The sequence below is a fragment of the Chanodichthys erythropterus genome, chromosome 20, assembly GCF_024489055.1.
Source record: "Chanodichthys erythropterus isolate Z2021 chromosome 20, ASM2448905v1, whole genome shotgun sequence".
Taxonomy (NCBI): Eukaryota; Metazoa; Chordata; class Actinopteri; order Cypriniformes; family Xenocyprididae; genus Chanodichthys; species Chanodichthys erythropterus.
The window spans coordinates 27,549,787-27,566,300 of record NC_090240.1 but is presented as its reverse complement, the minus strand read 5'-3'; the positions used below and the strand labels follow the sequence as shown (position 1 = coordinate 27,566,300).

Sequence of the window (16,514 nt, the reverse complement as noted above, 5' to 3'; positions counted from 1 at the left end):
AGAAAATGAGTGGAATCAGAAGCTGTTACTATTTCCTCACTGAGATCAGACTCTGTACCAAAAAGGACATTATGTAAGAGAAAAGAGGGGTTGCAGAATTTGAGAAGGAAAAAGAAAATATGCTCACAGGGAGCGATTATGAATCTCTTCCTCTGCTAATCAAGAGCAAACCAGATGACAACAGGAAAAGAGCTGGTAAACAAAATGTTTTAGGCTGATAAAAAGCGAGATGATTGTCTATAATAGTCTAATTGCTAATTCATGCAAGAAGAGTGGAAAAGAAGAACAAGAAGAGAAGACAAAACCTAAAGGTGAAAAGGACAGGGTAGAAATGGGAAGAACTCTGCCTTCACAAATTACTATATGCTTTCACATCAAGCTGATATTAAAGCATTGGAACAGTCTCATTATTATTATTATAAGGGATAGATGAAAAATTAAGACGTTTTTCTCTTTATGGATACAATGTATTCTCCAGCACTCTGCTTTTCTCTGCATGGACCTAAAAGCAAATGTAATTTAAGATAGAAGTCAAGTGATGTTTACTTTCCACTAATGAAAGTAGCATTTACTTTCCAGTCAAATTAACTTTTTTCATATTATCTCAAGTTTTATGAAAGTCAAAAATGTTTCAACCTACATCTGTTTACTGGCAGAAGATGAAAAAAAAAATCTGTCTCTGATCATGCACATTTCTGACCACTATGATCATTCGTTCTTTTTCAGTATCCCCTCGCTCAAAAAAAATGGCTATACACTTAAAAAATGCTGTTTATCAAACACTAAATCCAGCTATCAATTACTGCATTTGAGTTTAAAAAGAGGTCAACTGAAGCACCATGACATGATGTTGAGACAAGCCAATACATAAAGACAACAGAGCGCTTCCATCTTATAGTGTTGCACTCTGCTGACACATTGTGGTGAACTACATACAACACATCTATACCATCAAACAAGCTTTGAGCTTCAATGAATAATAGAGCCAGTTTAGAGAAATTACAAGTTTATTGAGTCTCAATGGTTTAATGAATGACAAAACCAGTGCCTGGTGAATGGACATGGCAGATCAAGCCTATCCCTTCCTATCTAACATCAACCTCACCTGTCCCATTAGCTGGGGTTAAAGAGAGAGGTGTCATAAAGAGGACTGCGGACACTGCTGTTCTGTCCCAGCCATTCAAATGGCACAACTGGCATTCTGGGCTCACCCGCTGGACCGGAGAAAGCTGCTCAACCCTTTCTCAGATACAAGAGAGAGAACCAGACTACCTTATCTTCTGTTCAAAATCAACAGACTTAATGAGAGAAGAAAAAGATCATCCATATGTCTCACCACAATCATTCATAATTAACTGCTGCCCTTAAGACCATGACACATGTTGTTCATATTTTTATGAATGAATAAACGGTCTAACCTACTTTAACTGGCGAAAGGTCACTCTATTCATGAAAACGACCCACAAGAAAGAACATTATAACCTAATTTTACCAGACGAATGTTAATGTTACAAGAATGTCCTATTAAAACAGGTGGATGAATTAGACTGATTGGAACAGTAGAAGATAAACACCACCTAAAAAACACTTGAAATTTGGATAATTGCATTTAAATCTGACAAAATAAATATTGATTGTACCATTAAATATCTTAATTAAGCCAACATTTATGATTACTCAGGCCCTAGTATACATTGGTGTGAGTGTTTAGCTTTGACACGAGTTTGTCGAATGGCTTGAAAGAAAACACGTTTGATTGTCATTTAGGATATTTGCTATTCAAAGCGTCTGATTGATCAGGAACTCATTGGAATGTTTTCTTAGTAAACCTGGCTTCATTTTAGTGTGAGGTCTCAAACACCTCCACCTCATCAAGCAGAAATTATTAAGCTCTGAATATAGTTTCAAACTCATTTCTGCAACAACAACAACAACAAAAAAAAGAAGAATGTTTTCGGTTGAACATTTTCTACAAAAAGGAATAGTTCACTAAAAAAAAAATGCCAATTTTATTTCATTAATCACCCTTATGGTCCAATCCTGTATGCCGTTTTCAGAGGAACACAAAAGCAGAATTATGAGCCTTTTCCCATATAACTACAATTACTCACTTTCTCAAGTTAACGCATCACAAATATTAAGTTTTGTCTGTTTAGTTTCTTTCCAGACAAATATCTAATCATTCATACGTTGACTTAAGAAAAAAATAATCTTTTGTGTCTTGTTTTCTGAAAAAATGTATCAAAATTAAGTAGGTTCAAACTTAAAGCAAGAAAAATATCTTGACCATCTGGGTAAGAAAACTACACTTATTTCAAAGGGGAAAAAAAGGTTATTTTTCTTACCCCATTAACATTTATTTTTGTTTTAAGCATAAATTCATTTCATTTTGATACATTTTTTCATAAACAAGATGCCATTTTACTTCTCAAGAAAATGTTTCTTCATTTAAGAATGATTAGATATTTGTACTGGAAAATAAGACAAATACTGAGTAAGAAAAATCACTTTTTGCAGTGGCTTCAAAATATAAAAAGGACCACTTTCATGATGTTTTATAGAAAATTGTCTGCCTGAAATTCCTCCTTTTGTGTTTCTCAAAAACAAAAATAAAATAAAAATGAACATATAGCAGCATACAGACTTAAAGCAACATAAGGGTTAATTACTAAAGTTATATTTTATGATTTGGGTGAGCTATCCTTTTTAAGAATAGTTGATAAACATTGAAAAATAGCTAAACCAGGAAAATGTGTGTGTGTTTGAAAGAATGAGTTGGAGAAGAGAACGAGAGATGAAAATATGTTTGCTTGTTGTCCATTCCATCTCCCACCAGGTCATTTAAAATATTTTTGGTCTGTTGCTCTCAACCCTTTGGTTGAACAGGGGGAGGGAATGGACAGCAAGAGTAACCACACATACTCCGTCCTTCACAAACACCATGTCTGTTATGAGCACACATTCAAATCTATCATTCCCACCGAGGACATAGTGAGGGTCAAGGGTAAAGAGTAACGATCACTGAGAGACCCTGCGTGGCGTAGTGGAGTTGTTATGTCTGCTGCACCTCAGGAGGACTGGCATTATTGTTGCTCCCCTCCTGCACGCTGACCACAGAGCCACGGTAGGGGACCTCTATGATCCGAGGTTTGTCGATGATACGGGCGCAGCGATTGCCCTTCTCCACGATGCCAATGATCCAAGCCTGTTGCCCATCGCCCACCCCTCCATCCTGCCCCACTGCTCCCGACAAACCCATACGACTGGATTTCATCTCGGCGCAAAACCGGGCAGCCTGCTCCCGTGGCAAGCAGATCAACAGACCACCTGATAGAAGCAGGAAAAGAGATTTTTATCTACCTGAGAGCTTGTAGAAATCTCTACTGACCAGGAATGTCTATTTACAGGAATAGATTAATTGATTAATCAATGTTAATACTGTAAAATCCTGTGGAGGACCTTGAATATCATGTGCATTTATTTCTATTGAATTTAAACGAACAAATGTGACTGTTAATATTGATAGTCAACTGTATTTTAATACATTTAGGCCGTTTAGTATGCATTTAATTTACAATTAATTTATTACTACTGATTACAACACGTATAGAAGATACAAATCTTTGAACATTACTTTTCTCACTCTGAATATAAATTGTCAGTTGGGATGATGCAGGCAGAATGACGGATGGAATGCTTTTTGTTACAATACTTAACCTGAATATAATCTTTATTTACAGAGAAACACTGATTATGTTAAGCCCACTTCAGGTTTCAGTGTAATTGCAAAGTTAACAAATTAGTTAACATTAAAAGATTGTGTTTGATTGTGTTGAGAGCTGTGACTCTCACCTGATGTTTCAGAAGAAGTGCCCTGCAAGAGCCCAAACAGGTTGCCACCAGCTTTGCTGATTGCGGCCATTTTGGAGATAATGGGAAGGTTGTGTATGACAAAGGCAACGTCATTTCTCTGCTGCTGGGCGAGATTCCGTGCATGACCTATGATCCCAAAGCCTGTTATGTCCGTGGCAGCATGTGCATTAAATTTGTGCATTAAGGCTGCAGCTGGAGAGAGAAAATTTTTTTTTTGAATTTTAAAACAATCTAAAATCTGTTGTATTTAACCTTAAAATCACTTAAACTGCAGAAATTACCTTATACACTACTGTTCAAAAGTTTAAGGACAGTAAGATTTAGTTAATGTTTTTGAAAGTCTATTGTGCTCATTAAGGATACATTTATTTTATCAAAAATATAGTAAAAGCAGTAAAATTATGAAATATTATTATACTTTACCTGTTTTATATTGAAATATATTTTAAAATGCAATTTATTCCTGTGATGGCAAAGTAGAACTGCACGATTAATCGCTAAAATATCGCAATCTCGATATTTATTCAAACAACCATGCGATCTCTCCTAAATGACATTGATTCACCTGTCCATTAACCCTTTTACAAAATCACCCTGGAACATTAAAATCTGCGTTTGCTCTGCCGTTGAGCCAGAGAAAGCAGTTGTCATGTATAGGTATGAAACAGCTTCACAAACTGTCTTCAGCCACACAGTAATACCATTTCTGTGTTAAAAAAATTCAAATTATCACAGAAGTACTGGATTAAAAGTTTATAGTTCGGATATAAACAGTGATGTCAACTGAAGCTATCAAAATAGAGTAAATCACCTTTTAAAAGCACTTCAAATAGCGATTGTATCAATTACATCGTTACAAGTGACTTAAAATTATGTCACTGAATCACTCATTCAAGGGATTTATTCAAAAAAGCTGATTCATCCAGTAATGAAATAGATGAAGTATTTATGAGAGAATCATTGAATAATTTATTAATTCAAACCGATTTAAAAAAAGTTTTTTTTAATTCAAATAAATAAAAAAAAGAATTTAAATAGACTGCAGCAATTAAAGGGTTAGTTCACCCAAAAATGAAAATTCTGTCATTTATTTCTTACCTTCATGCCGTTCCACACCCGTAAGACCTTCGTTAATCTTTGGAACACAAATTAAGATATTTTAGTTGAAATCCGATAGCTTTGTGAGGCCTCTATAGGGAGCAATGTCACTTCCTCTGTCAAGATCCATAAAGGTACTAAAACACATCTAAATCAGTTCATGTGAGTACAGTGGTTCAATATTAATATTATAAAGCAACGAGAATATTTTTGGTTCGCGGAAAAAAACAAAATAACGACTTATTTAGTGGCTGATTTCAAAACACTGCTTCAGAAAACTTCGGAGCATAATGAATCAGTGTGTCGAATCTGCAGTTCGGAGCGCCAAAGTCACGTGATTTCAGCAGTTTGGTGGTTTGACCCGCGATCCGATTCATGATTTGATACACTGCTTCATGAAGATTCGGAGCATAATGAATCAGTGTTTTGAAATCGGCCATCACTATATAAGTCGTTATTTAGTTTTTTTTTGGTGCACCAAAAATATTCTCGTTGCTTTATAATATTAATATTGAACCACTGTACTCACATGAACCGATTTAAATATGTTTTTAGTACCTTTATGGATCTTGACAGAGGAAGTGACATTGCTCTCTATGGAGGCCTCACGGAGCTATCGGATTTCAACTAAAATATCTTAATTTGTGTTCCAAAGATTAACGAAGGTGGAACGGCATGAGGGTAAGCAATAAATGACAGAATTTTCATTTTTGGGTGAACTAACCCTTTAACATTTTTCAGAACCTCTAGTAAATTACATGTTATTTTGTTTAGTTTCCTGTTCATGGGAGAATCATGATCTCAATATTGAACAAAGCTGAATTTTCAGCATCATTACTTCAGTCTTCAGTGTCACGTGATCCTTCAGAAATCATTCTAATATGCTGATTTACTGCTAAAGACACATTTCACATTATCAGTGTTAAAAACAGTTGTGCAGCTTCATACTTTCTTGGAAATTGTGATCTTACTGACCCTAAACTGTTAAATGGTAGAGTATATAACTAAAGAGGTCTTATAGAAATTAAATTAAGCAATGAATTTATCTTTCTTTAGTAGTACTGCAAAAGAGACTTTATTTTTTCTTTCTTTCCCTCATCATTCAAAAGTATGCATATAGGCCATCTAGTGAAAAGTTGCAAAACTAGGAGGTGGGTGTAATGAATATTGGCCCCATTGTTAAAAATAATCCATGCTAAGAGTGCTTATGAAATGACATACCAGTGCGATTGAGGGTGGCCATATTGAGCATAGCCTCCTGATAAGCTTGCTCCACCTCCTCCTTGGAAATCACCAACTTTATCTTATTCCATTTCTCAGGCTGATGGAATTAAGCATAAAGGAAAAAGAGATACAGAGAGAAATGAGATTAGACTGTCATCCCTTTATAACTTCTACAAAAAAGGGGGAAGAGAGGAAAGAACCACACAAGCAATCATTTCAAATATAAAAATGTGTACTCACTATATCCAGCCACTGATGGGCATTTACTGCTACTTGAGTTCCCAAAGGTTTAGTGAGAACTAACACATCTCCAGGTACAGCACTGTCAGGCCTGCATATATACATAGACATTTGTGAGCATTTAAACTGTGAAGTGTCAGACAATGAATACTTCCTTGGTGCATGTTTGTTTAGGAAAAAACTGGATCATTCAGAACCAAGTGCACAGATACACAGTCTTTTGATTCATGAGAAACTAGACAGAAATGCTCACATGATGAAATCGTTGGGCTGGCACACAACAGAGGCCACGCCCCCAACGATGATCCAGGGATTGATGACCGTTTGTCCCCCGGTTACTGAAGTCCCGCCCTCCTCCGCCGCATCTCGGAAGCCCTTCATCATTAAAGGCATCACCTGCTCTCTCTCCTGAGAGAACATCAACAAATAAAATGAACCATTTCACACTCAGCTTTCTGATTTTGCAAATACATCATGCAAAAATGTACATTTTTGTATCAGCTTTAAAAATGTAAAACCAAAATTTATACAACAGAGAACGAAAGCAGAGATCCCAGCTCACCTTCTCATTCATCTTTTGACTGACGCTGAGAAGCATGAGCATATTGTCACACTCTGTGATGCCCATGGCGTACAGATCACTAAGAACATTTGCACAGGCAATTCGTCCCTGTAAAAGAATGGACGTGAGTTCCACTTATTTGTGAGGTGCATGCTAACTTTTCAGCAACATTTATAGATTTCACCCACCATCATGTAAGGATCCTCCACTAAAGGATAGAAGAAATCTGTGGTTTGGACCAGGGACAGACCTCCATGCCTCAGAGGGATCACACATGAGTCCATTCCAATACCTGCAGTCAAGAAAGAACAGTGAAATCATTTTTCACTCTCAGTAAATTCATGTGCATGCATGCATATTTATAGAAGCTTTGACTAGTCATATACTATGGGGACTTAAATCTTTATAAAATCATTCAGTTTGGAATGGTAAGAAGCATTTTTGCAGGATTACTTGTGATCTATTTTTCAGTGGCAAGCATTAACTTGGCAAGACCTGGGTCCATAGTTCACATCTCTTTCAAATGATTGCATTATACTTCCCAGTAGTTTTTAAATTAACAGAATATAAGCCAAAGGTTAAGACAGAATTTATATTTATATAAAATAGATCAAACCAAAAATTATTCAGACATTTTTTATATTTTTTACTAGTGGGTGCAAGACACTCACTATAGTTCATTTATGTAAGTGAGGATAGCAAAAAAGTAAACTGTGACATATTATACCCAAATATTCTTCATACAGTGGACTACCAGTAAAATTGATAAACATCTGGAACCAAAAATTATTTAGACACTTTGACCCGACCATGTTTTGCTTAAGTGTTATCTGACATAATTAAGATTTTTTTTTTCTTAATTATCTCTTATTTACTCTGAGTTCTTGTCATATTTTATTACCATTTTTTTAACTATAGTGAATAAACTGTATTAATGAATGACATGTTCAAGGTGTCTGAATAAATTATAATAAATAAATTATAATCAAATATATATAAATAATGAAACCCAAAACTTTACAGCAAAAAAACAAAACAAAAACAACGTCGCAATAAGTAAGAATTTCTTTGCAAAACCGGTTGGTACACTATCAAACTGCTAAACCTGTTTATTTGCACAGATAACATTGGCACTTTCATTTGATCAGTTTGAACGCAATGACAGGGAAGTCTGATTCATTTCCGCGAATCGGTTCTTTTAAGCCATTTGTTTCTACGAACCAGTTCACATAACTGATTCAGTTGTTTGTTTTTACATCAACATATTGCTGCTTATTAAGGTTTTTCCATTAATAAGAGTGTTTATTGTTTAAATTATATTATATAAGTCAGAAATATATTTCCAGTACGTTTTATTGGTATTATTAAAAAAATGCTATTTGACTATTTTAAGTAACTTACCTTTCGCCCTGTCAGTCAAACTCTCTGTTACTTCAAATGCTCCTGCTATCAGCAACAACAAACTCTGGTTTCTGGGTCCAGTTGCTGATTTTTGGAACCGTTTAACCGATTCAATGAAAAGATCCGACTCAATAGAACGATAGGTTCACGAATCAGTGCTCGCTTTTTGACAGCATTGGTGTGACAGGTCAGCGCGCGCTCATATACTTACCTAGTCGAGGACCCTGGGGAACTGAAACAAGTTGGCCGAAGTCAGCGGTCTCGTCTCCAACACCCGTCCCCGAGCCGCCGTCCTCTCCGGGCGGGCGGTCAGGCTCTAGTCCCTGCAGGAGTTTGAGCAGAGTCTCCTGCGGGACTTTACACCCTCATCCTTTCATGTCGGAAAAGGCCGTGAGTCGGAAGCCGCGGTCTAGGCCGCGCTCCTCCGGGTTCAACGCCTGGTATCCCGCCGGGTAAAAGGCTCCATACCCTCCCGTTCCGCCAGAGTCCACTGACGGTGGCTCGGAAGCTGACATGGCTATACTGAATTGAATTTATTCCTCATTCAGACTGTGAAACACGGGGAAGTGGGGGGAAATATGAGTCGTCTCAAAGGATAAATGGCTAACAGAAACACGGCGTGTTTTATGTACACGCTTGGTCATAGAAACTAGTATGGACGCGGCGCGCATGCGGACTGAACCAACTCATCCTGCAGAGGGGAGCTGTTTGCCACTTTATGGCACAAGTAAGAGAATTCGTGGCTGACAGACAAATTATTGCTAGAATATACTTAACATGAGAAAGACAGAGTAGGAAAATCAATCTTGCACCAAACGGAGCTATCGCTATCGATATTTTTAATTTGACTGGTCACACTTCACCCCCCTCAAAAAATAAAGGTCGCCCAATCTGCTATCTTGAGCTCCGCCTGTTCTGGTATTCTGCCATAAAAGTGCATCAGACGGTGGAATTAATGCAAATATACAGACAGTCCCAGATGTGCTCACAGCAAATTATCACCTTGTTTGATTTGCTTCCTTAAAAAATATCTAAAATACTGAAAATAGGTAGTGAATATATCTATGTATGAACAGTGGTGCCTTGCAAAAATATTAGCTGTGTGCTAATAGCATGGAAGGTGAACCTTCTGCCCTGTCCGAGGTTCTGAATGCTCTGGATAAGGTTTTCATTAACTCTATATTTTGCCCCATTGAGCTTTCCTTGTATTCTGTCTATCTCCCAGTCCCTGCCGATGAAGAATACCCCCATAGCATGATACTGCTATCACCACACTTTCCTCTTGGGATGGTTTTGTGCAGGTGATGAGCAGTGCCTGGTTTCCTCCATACATGATGCTTGGAACTGAGGTTCATCAGACTAAAAAGTCCTTTAGGTGCTTTTTTGCAAATTCCAAGTGTGTTTTCATGTCTTCACTGAGGAAAGGCTTGAGTCTGGACACTCTGCCATAAAGCCCAGATAAATACAGTGTTGCACTGATGTTTGTCCTTCTGTAAGTTTCTCTCATCTCCATATGATTATGGAGCTCAACTAGAGTGACCATCAGCCTCTTGGTCATGACTCTAACCAAGGCCCTTCTTCATCGATTGCTCAGTTTGGCACTATAGGAAGAGTCCTTGTGGTTCCATAAACCATTAAGGATTATGGAGGATTCATGCTTCTGTGATCCTTCAATGCAGCAGACTGTGATGATGCATTATACCGGTCATCAATATTGTAAATCCTGGAAAGTTTTTTAAATTCATTTTTAGAAAAACGTAGGTACATTTATAACACTATACTTATTATATTACCTTTGAATCAAATTACATAAATCTAGTCAACGCTGCTGTGAGGGTGTTTCTAATACAGCAGCTATAGGAGTGACAGTAAAGTTGACATCTTTCTCTCCTCTGACTGCCGTTATCAAACGCTCTCTATTATTTTCCTCTTTTTGAAAGTTGTGAAAACACTATTGTGGAGTTTTTCTTTTGCTATCTGAGCAAATGAAAACACAAAAAATATATTTAATGTATTCTCTCATTCACCGCAATAGAATTTTACCCAACTATGACGACTTCTGCTTCTGAGAACCCCAGAAATGTGAAAAGGGTCTATTGAATTTGCCATAACTCCACTAGAAGTGTAGTAATATCTAGATGTGAAATTGGAATGCTCCTGAGCCAAATTTCAAGTGTCACAGAAAAGGGTACAAATACTTACACAATGTAATTATTTAAGTTAATTATTAATTAGTTTGCACAAGTTGCCTCACAATTGCTCTCCCATCTGTCTGTAAACAACCTCTTTGAGCCTCTTCAATCTGGCTTCCGAAAAGTGCATAGCACTGAGACAGCATTAGTTAAAGTCACAAATGACTTATTGATGGCTTCCGATTCTGGATGCTTATCAATACTGATTCTGCTTGATCTCAGTGCAGCATTTGACACTATTGATCATTGTACCTTACTCACCCACCTAGAGTCTGTCTTTGGTGTATCTGACTCTGCTTTGAGCTGGTTTAAGTCTTAACTCTCAGATCGCAAACAATTCGTTGTGTTGGGTGGCTGTAGATCTGAGGTTAGTGTGGTAAAATATGGTGTACCTCAGGGTTCAGTTTTAGGCCCTCTACTTTTTAGTCTTTATATTTTCCCTCTTGGCCAACTCTTGAGGTCTCTTGGTCTTGACTTTTATTTTTATGCTGACACCCAGATATACATTCACTCAAAACCTGATGTAAATGCGGCTGTTTCATTTCTTTCTAACTGTATCACAGAAATCAAAAAATGGATGTCTGTTAATTTCCTATGTCTAAATAGTGATAAGACTGAAGTGATACTCATTGATGATGCTGGTCTTTTAGTTGTTACGGTAACACAGTTAAGAACAATGGGTGATAGGGCGTTCTCTTCAGCTGCCCCAAAGTTATGGAATTCTCTGCCTTCTGAGATTAGGAATGCAGCATCCCTAAAAAGGTTAAATCATCCCTTAAAACTCATTATTTTAGGGAAGCATTTGGGCAAAAAAATGATTCTTGTGGTTGTCATGTGATGTATTTTATGTATTTATTTTTTTATTATCCCCCCCCCCCCATTGTTTATAAATACCTTTTGTAATGTGTTTTTATTTCACTTATTTTATGTATCTTAATTTTACTTATGTAAAGCGCTTTGAGAAATTACTTTTAAAAGCGATATACAAAATAAAGTTATTATTATTACAAGTTGTAAAAATTTTTTTTGCTTTGTCATTATGGTGTATGGAGTGTACATTAATGTGAAAAAAGTAATTTAAAGTAGTTTAACATAAGGCAGCAACGTAAAATGTGAAAAAATTAAGGGGTATAAATTGTATATATATATAAATGTGTGTGTAATATATAGTATCTGATGTCTCAATATTAATGGGGTAAAAGTTTTTAAATAAAGTTTATCAAAAATTAAATGACTCAGGAAAACTTTCAGAAAAGTTGTTTATTCCCATATTCAATGAATTTCATTGATATTTGAGACATTTCAAAGTACAGAACTGGACTATGATGATGCGTCACAGATAAATCACCTCAGTTTTTGACCTTTGAGGTTTACCATTGATAGCATAGATGAAAAATATTAAGTCTTATTCTTGACAGTGTCTGTTAGGAAAAAAAAAAAACACCACTTTGGCTGATATAATTATTGTTCATACCGATACTTTCACTCAAGCTCTACAACAAACCAATCTCTTGTTTCAGCCAAGGTGTCCATGGCACTAAACTCTGCATATTAAAATGGCAGAATGAGGAATGCCTGAAGATCAGTGTGACCAGTATGGTGGAAAATGGACTTTTCTTCTCATCTCAAGCTTGGATAGCACTTTTGGTGCTGTAGGCCAGGTAGTAGACCACAATGCCAATCAGAGCAGCCAAGACCTCCGTGGACACCCAGGGACCACTCCATGCACCCTGCAATTCATACATATATTGGTTAATGAACATAGAGAGAGACAAGTCATAGAAAGTAAACAAGTAGTAGCAAAATGATCCTGTGTGGAGGTATTGGTAGCGGTCGTCAATGAAGATTATCAAGCATACTCACCCTGTGATCCACATTGACAGAAAACAAAGGCTTGATAGAATCAACATCTTCATTGTTTCTCTGAGCCTGAAAGCATCAACATTTTTCATCAGCGCCATTGAACACAGTCTCATTGAGTATGTTAAAATGATAGTTAAATTAACATTGTCATTATTTACACCCCCCCTTTCAAAATATCTTATGTTCCACAGAAGAAAGTAAGTCAAACAGGTTTAAAATTACATGAGGGTAAGTAAATGAGAGAATTTTCATTTTTAAGTGAACTACACTTTTAATCAATCATTCTTTAATTTTACCAACCTTTCTTAGAGTGCTGTAAGACTCCTCGTCAAAGAATTTGACCTGATATGTGCCAGAGCTGGCCTGCTTATGAGGAACACTCCATGAAACCTGGACAAATATAAATAAATGGAGCAGTTGGTTACATATGTAGAGGGATCTTACATGTTATAGCTTTGTTTAAAGACCTTAAAGTTATATTACTTTTGTTCTTCTTCAAAACACAAATGAAGATATTTTTGATTAAATCTGAGAGATTTTGGTCTTTCCACTGAGTGTCTATTAAGTCTATTCGCCTAAGCGTCTATGATGACACTTCAAAAAGTTCATATAAAAGATCGTAAGAGAAATGCATCTAAATTGAGTTTTTTAATCCAAGTCATCTGAAGAGACATGATTGCTTTATATGATGAGCATTTTTAACATAATTAACACTAATTTAGCATTTATTCACATATAAACATTGATTAAGCAAACATACATAGAGCACTTAAATACGGTAAATGGAAGCTCGAGTATACTTGCTTGACGTGCAAGAACCAATGAGGTTTGTTCTTGCGCATCAAGCAAGTAAGGTTAAACTTCCCCTTACCATATTTGAGTGCTTTACAAACATTCGCTGATCAATATATACATTAGAATAAAAGCCTAAATTAAAGGATAAGTTCACTTCACAATTAAAATTTCCTGATAATTTACTCACCCCCATTGTCATCCAAGATGTTTATGTCTTTTTTTCAGTTGAAAAGAAATTATGGTTTTTGAGGAAAACATTCCAGGATTTTTCTCCATACAGTGGACTTTAGCAGCTACCAATGGTTTGAAGGTCAAAATTAGTTTCAGTGCAGCCTCAAATGGCTTTAAACAATCCCAGCTGAGAAATAAGGGTCTTATCTAGTGAAATGATTGGTCTTTTTCTAAAAAAGAAAGAAAATGTACATACTTTTTAATCCACAAATGCTCATTGGAAAGGTCACGTATGACCAAGGAAGTACCGAGCAAGTGTTTACAAAGCGAATGTGCAAAGACTAAGCCAAACAGCCTTTACAAAAAAAAGGTAAAACAACGATATCAGACGATTTTGAAGTTTCGCCCTACCGCAGTACTTCCACCTTGTCACGTGACCTTTCCAACGTGATTAAGTAATGCTAGCACATCACAGAGAATATTACATTTTTTTTTAGAAAATGACCAATCGTTTCACTAGACAAGACCTTTATTCCTCATCTGGGATTGTGTAGAGCTCTTTGAAGCTGTACTGAAACTGCAATTTGGACCTAAAAATGGGGGCGAGTAAATTATCAGGAAATTTTAATTCTGAAGTGAACTAATCCTTTAAATCCATCCATCATATAAAGCAATGCCTTTACACACTTCTTAGATTGAACATTTTGAATAGATTTTTAGTGGAGGGACAGAAATCTCTCAGGTTTTATTAAAAATATCTTCATTTGTGTTCCAAAGATGATTGGAAGTCTTGTGTGTTTGGAATGACATGAATTTTTCTTGAAACTATCACTTTAAAACCTGTGTAACCTTACCTGGTATTTGCCAACATCTTGGCCTCTGGTCACAGGAAACTGTTTGCCATTGACATCCGCATAGAGGGCAACACTCTAAAAACAAAACAAGCTGGGTAAGTCCACTTTTCTGTACCAATGAAACATGCATATATGTGAAAGGAAAGCACCGTTAGTCCACAAACCTGAGCTCCGTTTGCACAGGCCAGACTCAGTTCAACGATGAACACAGTCTCGGAGGAGATGAGCGCGTCTGTGGTCGTGTATGAAGACGGAGAAATGACAGGGTCTGTGCAAGTCTCAGCTGAGGAGAGAAAACACCGGTCACACTTAAGAATAACAAGCTACATGTCAAGTTTAGTCGCTGAATGAATTCAAGTAAACGCTAGTTAGAAAGATTATAATGGAAACTGTGATAAAAAACAGAAATCAGTTCAATGCAAGTTAGCTTGCGACATCTTCTTGTTAGCCTTGTCAGCGAATACACGAAAGATTGAAAGCTGAGAATGAATGGTGCTGTATATCTAACATTAATAAAAAGAAAATGGCAAAATACCAGCACAAAAGCTCAGACAAAGAGCCAAAAAAGCTGTTATAACTCGCATCATGTTGATCCCTGGGCTGTTGAATCCACCTCAACTCACTCAAAACCTGAGAAAGAGACCGACACCAGCTTCCACCCAATGAAACACAGACAGACACGTCACCTCAACGGAAGACTGACGTGTATGATATCGAGTGCGACCTCTGGTGAAAGCCGCCGGTACTGCAGGTCTTTTGTCTAGAACTGTGGTGGTTCCATGGGGGGTTCACAACCAGAGCACATCATTTTGAGATCATCTACAGTGGCCCAAAAGATTTGAACACTTAAAAAGGGTTAGTTCACCCAATAATGAAAATTCTGGCATTTATTACTCACCCTCATGTAGTTCTACACCCGTAAGACCTTCATTCATCTTCAAATTAAGATATTTTTGATGAAATACGATGGCTCAGTGAGGCCTGCATTGAGAGCAAAGCCACCGAACCTCTCAAGGTCCATAAAGGTACTAAAAATATATTTATAACAGTTCATGTGAGTACAGTGGTTCTACCTTAATATAATAAAGCGACGAAAAAAAACAAAATAATGACTTTTCAACAATATCTATGGCCGATTTCAAAACACTGCTTCAGAGCTTTATGAATCGAATCAGTGGTTCGGAGCACCAAAATCACGTGATTTCAGCAGTTTAGCCATTTGATAGGAGATCCGAATCACTAATTCGAAACAAAAGATTCGTAAAGCTCAGAAGCAGTGTTTTGAAATCACCCATCATGAGATATTGTTAAAAAAAAAATTCTTGGCGCACAAAAAGTATTCTTGTCACTTTATATTATTAATGTATAACCACTGAACTCACATGAACTGTTTTAAATGTTTATAGTACCTTTATGGATCTTGAGAGGTTCGGTGGCTTTGCTCTCAATGCTCTCAAAAAATATCTTAATTTGTGTTCTGAAGATGAATGAAGGTCTTACGGGTGTAGAACGACATGAAGGTGAGTACTTACTACTTTTATGAACACCTGTGAAAGGTTTTGATTATTAAAATAAAATGTGATTATTAAAATAATATAATTTTCACATTTTGATATTTTAACAATTACAATGATAGGATTTTATTAGCAGTATTAAAGGGTTAGTTCACCCAAAAATGAAAATTCTGTCATTTATTATTTACCCTCATGCCGTTCCACACCCGTAAAGACCTTCATTAATCTTCGGAACACAAATTAAGATATTTTAGTTGAAATCCAATGGCTCCGTGAGGCCTGCATAGGGAGCAATGACATTTCCTCTCTCAAGATCCATAAAGGTACTAAAACATATTTAAATCGGTTCATGTGAGTACAGTGGTTCAATATTATAAAGAATATTTTTGGTGCGCCAAAAAATAAAAATAAATAACGACTTATTTAGTGATGATGGCCGATTTCAAAACACTGCTTCATGAAGATTCGGAGCACAAATGAATCAATGTATCGAATCATGATTCAGATCGCGTTTCAAACTGCCAACGGCTGAAATCACGTGACTTTGGCGCTCCGAACAGAAGATTCGATACACTGATTCATTTATGCTCAGAATCTTCCTGAAGCAGTGTTTTGAAATCGGCCAACACTAAAGAAGTCGTTATTTAGGTTTTTTTTTGGCGCACCAAAAATATTCTCGTCGCTTTATAATATTAATATTGAACCACTGTACTCACATGAACCGATT

General features: G+C 36.6%; 2 protein-coding genes across 3 annotated transcripts; both read right to left on the bottom strand.

The window, feature by feature from the left end:
* Positions 1 to 997: 997 nt before the first annotated feature.
* On the bottom strand, positions 998 to 9,045 carry sephs3 (selenophosphate synthetase 3). Of its 2 annotated transcripts, XR_010892925.1 has the most exons (9): positions 8,610 to 9,045; positions 7,186 to 7,289; positions 6,998 to 7,105; positions 6,689 to 6,843; positions 6,436 to 6,526; positions 6,193 to 6,292; positions 3,853 to 4,065; positions 2,492 to 3,327; positions 998 to 2,175 (listed from the first exon to the last, which is right to left on the bottom strand). XR_010892925.1 is itself a non-coding variant. In XM_067371874.1 (8 exons), exons 1-8 carry the CDS (start codon positions 8,911 to 8,913, stop codon positions 3,053 to 3,055), a joined length of 1,350 nt encoding a protein of 449 aa, XP_067227975.1. In that variant the 5' UTR covers positions 8,914 to 9,045; the 3' UTR covers positions 998 to 3,052. The 2 variants fall into 2 exon arrangements, 1 of the variants encoding a protein (XP_067227975.1); XM_067371874.1 differs by having other exon boundaries at positions 998 to 3,327.
* Positions 9,046 to 12,014: 2,969 nt separating this feature from the next.
* Positions 12,015 to 14,947, bottom strand: ssr4 (signal sequence receptor, delta). Its single transcript, XM_067371829.1, has 6 exons — positions 14,809 to 14,947; positions 14,438 to 14,556; positions 14,274 to 14,348; positions 12,754 to 12,843; positions 12,454 to 12,519; positions 12,015 to 12,320 (listed from the first exon to the last, which is right to left on the bottom strand). The coding sequence occupies exons 1-6, from the start codon at positions 14,858 to 14,860 to the stop codon at positions 12,216 to 12,218; spliced, it is 507 nt and encodes a 168-aa protein (XP_067227930.1). The 5' UTR covers positions 14,861 to 14,947; the 3' UTR covers positions 12,015 to 12,215.
* Between the last annotated feature and the right edge of the window lie 1,567 nt (positions 14,948 to 16,514).

Bases quoted from the DNA above. Each gene is read 5' to 3' on its own strand.
- ssr4 (XM_067371829.1), bottom strand. From the start codon at position 14,860: ATGATGCGAGTTATAACAGCTTTTTTGGCTCTTTGTCTGAGCTTTTGT. The intron at 12,844-14,273 runs GTAAGGTTACAC...ATATTTGTCCAG, and splicing joins AAGATGTTGGCAAATACCAG to GTTTCATGGAGTGTTCCTCA. The intron at 12,520-12,753 runs GTTGGTAAAATT...TGATGCTTTCAG, and splicing joins CTTACAGCACTCTAAGAAAG to GCTCAGAGAAACAATGAAGA.